At 39.8% G+C, this 9,253-nt stretch overlaps 2 protein-coding genes across 7 annotated transcripts in view; both read left to right on the top strand.

Annotated features, from left to right (window-relative positions):
- Positions 1–9,253, top strand: part of LOC116531589 (protocadherin alpha-2-like) — a 167,406-nt gene that overhangs the window by 25,438 nt on the left and 132,715 nt on the right.
- LOC116531585 (protocadherin alpha-C2) overlaps positions 1–9,253 on the top strand; it is a 191,498-nt gene that overhangs the window by 19,307 nt on the left and 162,938 nt on the right. Inside the window, exon 1 of one of the 6 annotated variants that reach the window (XM_032250484.1) lies at positions 1,393–4,188. The exons of 4 other annotated variants lie outside the window; for them this stretch is intronic. In XM_032250484.1, coding sequence (XP_032106375.1) covers positions 1,840–4,188 — 2,349 coding nt within the window. In that variant the 5' untranslated portion in view covers positions 1,393–1,839. Of the gene's footprint in view, positions 1–1,392; positions 4,189–9,253 lie in introns of those variants that run through there. One more of the 6 variants, XM_032250482.1, reaches the window with a different exon arrangement.

Below are 9,253 nucleotides of genomic sequence, written 5' to 3' on the forward strand. Positions count from 1 at the left end.
TCAGTATTATAATACTCTGCATATTACAGTGCACACATTCTTAATACTACACTGTTAATTTGACTTTTAAATACTTAATATTTACTTTTTTCAAAGGCTATCTTTGTGTATTTTGCATAGAATTCTATAATTGATGCCATAGCTTCGTAGTTTTACATTATTTACTGTGATATAATAGAAAGTGGCTAACACCAGCTAATGCTATTTTCTAAATATTATATTTTCTTGATGTTTTTACCATTGTGTATTAAAATATTCAAAAATTATCAGTATGAAATCTATTAGGCAAATAGTCTTGGAAACTGATTTGTGTTTCAATGATCCAAATATTGGTTCAAAGTCATGATAGTAGAGATAGTAAGAATCTTATAAGGGAAATGGTCAATACACCTTTAAAGATTGTATCAGAAACAATTCTGTGACAATATATTATTTCTTTACAAGTTAGAACTCCAGAAATCAAGTGATTTTCCACTGACTTTGAATTTTCTGATAATTTTTTTCTTATCAAGTTATATTTTAAATGTAAAAGTATGAAGCAATAGAATTGTTGATCTCTTGGTCTCTCGTCTTCACAGGTAAGGGATATTTTGTAATATTTAAGTAATTTTATGGAGTATATATATAAGCAAAATGTTAGCTATTTCTTCAATAGAAAACTTGGCATATTTACTTTTGCCCGTATTTATTAAGTGAAGTTCACTATATTTACTAGGTTGTGTTTAAATGATACCATCCAGTAAACAATCGGGAGATTAAAAAGTAATGAAACTAATATAAAGGTAGCCTGGTTAATAAAATGCTATTCTTTCCAATATAATTATTTTTACTGGAACCTAAACATTTTGTGGAATAGTATGTCATATAGCTAACATTAGGATTTTGACTTGCCATATAAGGGCAAAGATATGTGATTTTTACAATTTTTAATAACTGCTTTATCAGTAATAGCAACTTGAAGAAATACTATCTAGATGCTTCTAATTTGAAGATTTCTAGAAAGTTGAAATACCCCATTACAGTTTTTGATTCAATACAAAAAGTAGATAGGTGTTATAAAGAAATAGGTTTTCACCGATTTGAAAATTAGACTTCCAAGAAGAAACTCAGGTGAGAATGCCATTAAAATAGTTTTAGTTGTTTTTGAAAATAACATCAACAAAATGTCACTACTGAACACTGAAAATTGGAATAAAAATGTGTTTTATGAATAACGTGGAGATAGCATACAAACATTCCATTGACTACTACAGAAAAATAAAAAATTTTCTTTATATATATTTAAACACAGATGAGAGAAGTCAAAACTTTAACTCTTAAAAGTTGTTTTTATCAGTTTGAAAATATATAAACTCCTCACTATATAAAATACACCAATGCAAATTTCTTTAGTAAGGATTTGGGTTTGATGAATTTAGATGTATTTTTCTGTAATATTTTAATGGTATTTTTATATTGACACATTTTAAGATAGCTTTTAATGATATATTTTGGTTAGAAATAAGTGATTTAAAGAATAAGAATCATATCTATGAAAGTGAGAATATTTGAGAGATATTTGACGAGTATAAGCTAAATAAAGCAAAACAAAGTAAAACACTTACCCTTTCATCCACATGATGTCGCTGGACACCGCAAGGTTTTTCTCCCTTCCCAACCTCACAGGAATACAGTGAGTACATTTTCCTTAGACAGAAAAGAAAAGGACCTTCCATTTGGCTCAACCAAGAAGCTCAAAAAGGTGAGAACATAAAAAATATATAGTTAATTGGGAATTAAATTTACAAAATACATTGTGTGGTGATGCGTTAGAGAGCTGATAATTGGAACGAGATTGCGATGTTATATTCCCGGAGAGGAAGTCTGGGATCCCCGCTCCTGCTGCTCTGGCTTCTCGCCTACTGGAAGGCAGCGAGCGGCCAGCTCCATTACTCGATCCCGGAGGAAGCCAAACACGGCACCTTCGTTGGCCGCATCGCGCAGGACCTGGGGCTGGAGCTGGCGGAGCTGGTGCCGCGCCTGTTCCGGGTGGCGTCCAAGACACACCGGGACCTTCTGGAGGTAAATCTGCAGAATGGCATTTTGTTTGTAAATTCTCGGATCGACCGCGAGAAGCTGTGCGGGCGGAGCGCGGAGTGCAGCATCCACCTGGAGGTGATCGTGGACAGGCCGCTGCAGGTTTTCCATGTGGACGTGGAAGTAAAGGACATTAATGACAATCCGCCCAGGTTCTCCAGACAAGAACAAAGACTATTCATTTTAGAGTCAAGAATGCCAGATTCGCGGTTTCCGGTAGAGGGCGCGTCGGATTTGGATATCGGAGCAAATGCACAATTGAGATACAGGTTAAATCCTAACGAATATTTTGACTTAGATGTTAAAACAAATGAAGAAGAAACGAACTTTTTAGAGCTAGTTTTAAGGAAATCTTTAGATAGAGAAGAAACACAAGAACATCGTTTATTAGTGATTGCAACTGATGGAGGAAAACCTGAACTAACAGGTACAGTTCAGTTGTTGATCAACGTATTGGATGCGAATGATAACGCCCCGGAATTTGATAAATCCATTTATAATGTCAGATTGTTGGAAAATGCACCAAGTGGGACATTAGTTATTAAGCTGAACGCCTCAGATGCAGATGAGGGCATCAATAAGGAAATAGTGTATTTCTTTAGTAATCTTGTTCTTGACGATGTAAAGTCTAAATTTATAATTAATTCCAATACTGGTGAAATAAAAGTTAAGGAGGAACTGGATTATGAAGACTGTAACTCATATGAAATTAATATTGATGCCATGGATAAAAGTGCATTTCCATTAACAGGACACTGTAAAGTAGTAGTGAAACTCCTGGATGTGAATGATAATACCCCAGAGATGGCCATAACATCCCTTTTCCTGCCTGTCAAAGAGGACGCTCCACTCAGCACGGTCATTGCTCTTATCACCGTGTCTGATCGTGACTCAGGTGCCAACGGGCAGGTGACCTGCTCCCTAATGCCCCACGTCCCCTTCAAACTGGTGTCCACCTACAAGAATTACTACTCATTGGTGCTGAACAGCGCCCTGGATCGCGAGAGCGTGTCGGCCTATGAGCTGGTGGTGACCGCGCGGGACGGGGGCTCGCCTTCGCTGTGGGCCACGGCCAGCGTGTCCGTGGAGGTGGCCGACGTGAACGACAACGCGCCAGCGTTCGCTCAGCCCGAGTACACGGTGTTCGTGAAGGAGAACAACCCGCCGGGCTGCCACATCTTCACTGTGTCGGCGCGGGACGCGGACGCGCAGGAGAACGCACTGGTGTCCTACTCGCTGGTGGAGCGGCGGGTGGGCGATCGCGCGCTGTCGAGCTACGTGTCGGTGCACGCGGAGAGCGGCAAGGTGTACGCACTGCAGTCACTGGACCACGAGGAGCTGGAGCTGCTGCAGTTCCAGGTGAGCGCTCATGACGCGGGCGTGCCGCCTCTGGGCAGCAACGTGACGCTGCAGGTGTTCGTACTGGACGAGAATGATAACGCGCCGGCAGTGCTGGCGCCTCGGGTGGGTGGCATTGGCGGCGCAGTGAGCGAGCTGGTACCGCGGTCAGTGGGTGCGGGCCACGTGGTGGCGAAGGTGCGCGCAGTGGACCCCGACTCAGGCTACAACGCGTGGCTTTCGTATGAGCTGCAGCCCCAGTCTGGCAGTGCGCGGATCCCGTTCCGCGTGGGGCTGTACACGGGCGAGATCAGCACAGCACGTCCTCTGGATGAGACTGAAGCACCTCGCCACCACCTTCTGGTGCTGGTGAAGGACCATGGAGAGCCTGCACTGACAGCCACAGCCACAGTGCTGGTGTCGCTAGTGGAAAGTGGCCAGGCACAGAAGGCCTCGTCACGGGCGTCCGAGGGAGCTGTGGGTCCCGAGGTTGCGCTGGTGGATGTCAACGTGTATCTGATTATCGCCATCTGCGCAGTGTCCAGCCTGCTGGTACTCACGCTGCTGCTGTACATCGCATTGCGGTGCTCGGCGCCACCCACTGAGGTCGTGTGTACGCGGGACAGGCCCACGCTGGTGTGCTCCAGTGCGGTGGGGAGCTGGTCGTACTCGCAGCAGAGGAGGCAGAGGGTGTGCTCTGGGGAAGACCCACCCAAGACTGATCTCATGGCCTTCAGTCCAAGCCTTCCTCAGGATCCCACCTCTACAGAAACCGTGAGTTTTCTAATATTAACATCCCACTTTCCTTCCCAATTTTTAAATATTAAATATCACATTCCCACATTTTCTTTTGTTTTTTAAAATTATGCCTTAGTACATAAATATTGTAGTATATAATTATTGTGCTAATTCGTGTACTATATGCTTTTATGAGGCTTTTCTGTTGGGGCAACAGATTCGTCAGCTTTCTGTGATATTAAGTATTTTCAAAATTATATTTTATATTAGCATTTGAATTTTGAATCTCTAAATATGTAGGAAAATAATTATAAGACATAGTTGGAGTCATTCTCAAAGTCTCAGTTTATTATTTTTTAGAGACCTTTCGTTGCTCAGACAGCAGTGGCCTGACCATAGCTCACTGAAGCCTGAAAATTCTGGGCTCAAGTGATCCTCCCGTCTCAGGCTCCCAAGTAGCTAGCTGGACTACATGCACATGCTAACTAAAGCTTTCTTGCTACTTTGCCCAGGCTGTTCTTGAACTTCTAGTCTCAAGCCATCCTGCCATCTCAGCCTCCCAAAGTACTAAAATTACAGAATTGAGCCAGAGTACCTGGGTCTATAAAAACATTTTAACACTACTCTTCTAATTTTGCCTTTTGTTTCTGTTGAATTTAAATTAACTATTTTTATTAAACTAATTTAGTTTCCTTTTTCAGTTATATTTTTGCAGTATATGGTTTATTTCAACTTTGCCTAAGCAGTTCACCTTGTATATCCATGATGAATTTGATAATTGCAATTCAAAAATTTAATGTTTTCATTTTTTGAATAGGAAACACATATATATAGTTTACTGTTTCAGAAGTGCAAAAGAATACAGTTAAATTGCCCCTTTCACCTTCTTCATGAAGCCAAAACATTCTTGGGTATGCTACTAGAGAGATTCTTTACATACAAATAAACTTCCTTACCCCTTTAAAAAACGTATGAGTATTAGTTTTAATCTTGCTTTTTTCACTTACTAATATATCTTGATGATCATGAGTTATCATTACTGAGGTAGATTTATTTTTCTCTTATCTAGATCTATGGTGTTCCATTGTTTAGATATATGATTGCTTATTTTTCCCTCATCTTAACATTAACATTTAGTGGAGCAATGATTTAATTTTCTTGAAACTTGCATATTTTTCAATTTATAAATTATATATATATATGTATATAATTTATAAATTGAAAAATATGTATATAATGATTTTGAGATGGAGTCTTGCTCTTGTTGCCCAAACTGGAGGGCAATGGTGCAATCTCGGCTCACCGCAACCTCAGCCTTCCGATTTCAAGTGATTCTCCTGCCTCATCCTCCTAAGTAGCTGGGATTACAGGCACGAGCCACCACGTCTGGCTAATTTTTTGTATTTAATAGAGATGGGGTTTCACCATGTTGGTCTTGAACTCCTTATCTTAGGTGATCCACCCGCTTCAGCCTCCAAAAGTACTGGGATTACAGGTGTGAGCCACCGCGCCTGTCCTAAATTACTATATTGATGAGGAGTACTTGTGAACCCCCTCAGTTGTGCAAATTCTACTATATTTTGGTTGAAAAATTTTACTGCTTGTTGTTACTTTTCATTTTCAGATTAAAAACATAAATATACCACGATACAAACTCCCCTCTTGAGTCTGTTGCTTACAAAGGGTTGTTTATTAAAGCTGTATGTTTGAGAATACTCTAGACAAAGTGTCCTCTCCATCTGAAATAATGAGAACCATTTTTCTACTCTGGGTTGGGGGGGGATTGTGGGTTTATCAGGTAAAAATAGTCCACATTTCACATGATAAAATGTGAATTCCCTATTTCTATTGCTTTGCCTGTCTCTTTTATTCTCATATGCATGTAATTCTATAAGTACCCATCTATCATACTATTTATATATTTCTTATGTCCTTAGTTACTTTGAGGAAATCCTAGAAATTGAGAAAGAGTTCTTGTCACCCTGTAAATCTATAGGTAACAATGGTCAACATTTTAAAAATCAAGTTAGGTTATTTTGAGATATAAACTACATATGTCTTTATATATCAAGTCTTTGGGTATTTTGTGCAGCTTATCTTTTTTTATAGGGACCTCCTTGTTTTAGGGGTTGTGACTGGTTAGGAAATTGAACTCTTTGCCCAAAATAACTGCAATAGAAAGTCAGTGATGAGGAACTACTAAATAGATCCAGGTTAATTATTTTAAGACAAAATTTCACATGGAAGTAAAGGTTTTGTGTTACAATTGCCTGTGAGGCATTTTACTGTATTTCAGAATTTTGGAGGGAGGTGAAGATGATCATGTCATTGAAAAGTCTTATTGGTGACCCTAATTTTCTCCTTTCAAGGAGGGGTTTAATCACTTCCAGTGGATAACATTAAGGATAAATTAAGGGTGGAGTCGATTTGATATTTGGCCTTGACTTTTACATGAGGATAACATTTTTGCAGGTAAATGTAGATGTAGTTAAAAAACCCAGCTAAAACAAACACAGTATTGGGAAAGAGGAAGGACAAGTGGTGTATATTGTCAGAAAAATAAGAGTCACATTGGAGAGTAATTGAAAATAACCTTCAAAAATTGATCACTTAATATGTGATTATATATTAGGTTACTAGAAGTTTCTCAAATGTCTTGGAATTTCTAGGTTTAGTAAAATTCAATGAAAACTGTACACATAAAGATAAATATGATGGTATGTGAAAGACAGATGGATTTAGGTGGATGTGGAATAAGGCAAGTCCAAAAAAGGAGTAATTTAAAAAGTAATATATGTGACATGGGAAATGCTGATGTCATCAAAAATATGAATTAAAAAATTTGAATTGGGGGATTATTAATAATTGGTCATGCTGGGAGCCATGGTGGCTCAGGCCAGTTGTCCTGGCACTTGAAGAGGTGTGACTGTGTTCGAGGCCAGCCTGGGCAACATAAGAACCTCTTATTCATTAAAAATAATAATAATTGGTCATGCTTTGATACTTAACAAATTGTTTTCTAAGAGTCAGCATGCATAGGTGAAAGTGACAATTAGAAACATAGAAAGAAGGGATGAAGATATGGATTTGGAAATACCTCAACAAAAGTCTTATTTGAAACTTGGAAGCAAATGAGAACAGTTAAAGGAAAGGATATAGGACAGGGCTGAAGTTGAGAGAAAAGAATGAGACCATTGAAGGACAGCTGAAGAATCAAAAACAGCAAAGGACAATGGGTAGTAATTCCAGTACAATTTGAAGTGTCAAAGTGTATGAAAAGAAAGTATTTTAAGCAAGAGTCCTAATGTAAGTGGCATATAATTAAATGTGATAAAGAATATGCTCTAGAATTTTATCTTCCATCATTACATAAAAGAACCTTAAGAGCATCTGATGTTTATTGAACAAAGGATGCATGGACTTCAATAATCTATAAGGCTTTAAAAATTCAACCAAAATTTGAAAATTTTAAGTTACATTTTTCCCCAGAGCAATATATAATAGCATGTCCTATGACATACATATGTGGACAAGTTTCTTTTCTACCAAAGTGTGTAGGATAGTTCACATTTCCGATTTCCAAGAGCAATTCTGTTAACACTTAAATTTGTTAAACTGGTTAATGCTAATGTCGCAAATATTGGTAGAAAAGTTGGTTAGCTGTGAATAATTAAATCAATTATTCTAAATTAATAAAAGAAGTCGGGATAACACTGTGCAAATCAAAAACATGAGGAAGATTTACTATAAAAGTAGAGAAAAGAAGATACAGTTTAAAAAATATACAGTAAAGCGCTATGTGAATTAATTTCTTACCTTTTGGAGCCGCATGATGTCGCTGTCTACCACGAAGTTATAGCTAGCCAACATTCAAATTTCTTCTATTACTGCATCATTCCCTGACTGTTGAATAATGGCGGAAGCAGAAGAAATGGATTAATGAATTTGGGAACATACAGTGTTTTATCTTTATGCGAAAGATCTTCTAATGGAGATAAAACAAGAGGTATTTGACATGGTGTTTACTCCGGACGACAGATTGGGAAAGCAATGTCTGCTCCTCCCGCTTCTGCTCCTCGCAGCTTGGAAGGTGGGGAGCGGTCAGCTCCACTACTCTGTCTCGGAGGAGGCCAAACACGGCACCTTCGTTGGCCGCATCGCGCAGGACCTGGGGCTGGAGCTGGCGGAGCTGGTGCCGCGCCTGTTCCGGGTGGCATCCAAAGACGGCGGGGACCTTCTTGAGGTAAATCTGCAGAATGGCATTTTGTTTGTGAATTCTCGGATCGACCGCGAGGAGCTGTGCGGGCGGAGCGCGGAGTGCAGCATCCACCTGGAGGTGATCGTGGACAGGCCGCTGCAGGTTTTCCATGTGGACGTGGAGGTGAAGGACATTAACGACAACGCGCCCTTGTTCCCGGTAGAGGAACAAAGAGTGCTGATTTATGAATCTAGGCTGCCAGATTCTCTGTTTCCACTGGAGGGCGCGTCAGATGCAGATGTTGGCTCAAATTCTATCTTAACCTATAAACTCAGTTTCAGCGAATACTTCGGGCTAGATGTGAAAATAAACAGTGATGACAATAAACAAATTGGGCTCATATTAAGGAAATCTTTGGACAGAGAGGACGCTCCTGCACACAACTTGTTTCTGACAGCCACAGATGGGGGCAAACCTGAGCTCACAGGCACAGTTCAGCTGCTGGTCACAGTGCTGGACGTGAATGATAATGCTCCCACTTTCGAACAGTCTGAATACGAAGTGAGAATATTCGAAAACTCAGACAACGGAACGACAGTTATCAGACTGAATGCTTCTGATCAGGATGAAGGAGAGAATGGGGCAATTTCATACTCTTTTAATAGCCTTGTTCCAACCATGGTTGTTGACCGGTTTAGCATAGATCCAAATACGGGAGAAATAGTGATTCGGGGTAATTTGGATTTTGAACAAGTAAATTTATACAAAATTCGCATTGACGCTACAGACAAAGGCCACCCTCCCATGGCGGGTCATTGCACCGTTTTAGTGAGAGTTTTGGATAAAAATGATAACGTCCCTGAGATAGCACTGACTTCCTTATCCTTGCCGGTACGTGAAGAC

The sequence above is a fragment of the Sapajus apella genome, unplaced genomic scaffold (assembly GCF_009761245.1).
Source record: "Sapajus apella isolate SASKATOON/1434 unplaced genomic scaffold, GSC_monkey_1.0 scaffold71, whole genome shotgun sequence".
Taxonomy (NCBI): Eukaryota; Metazoa; Chordata; class Mammalia; order Primates; family Cebidae; genus Sapajus; species Sapajus apella.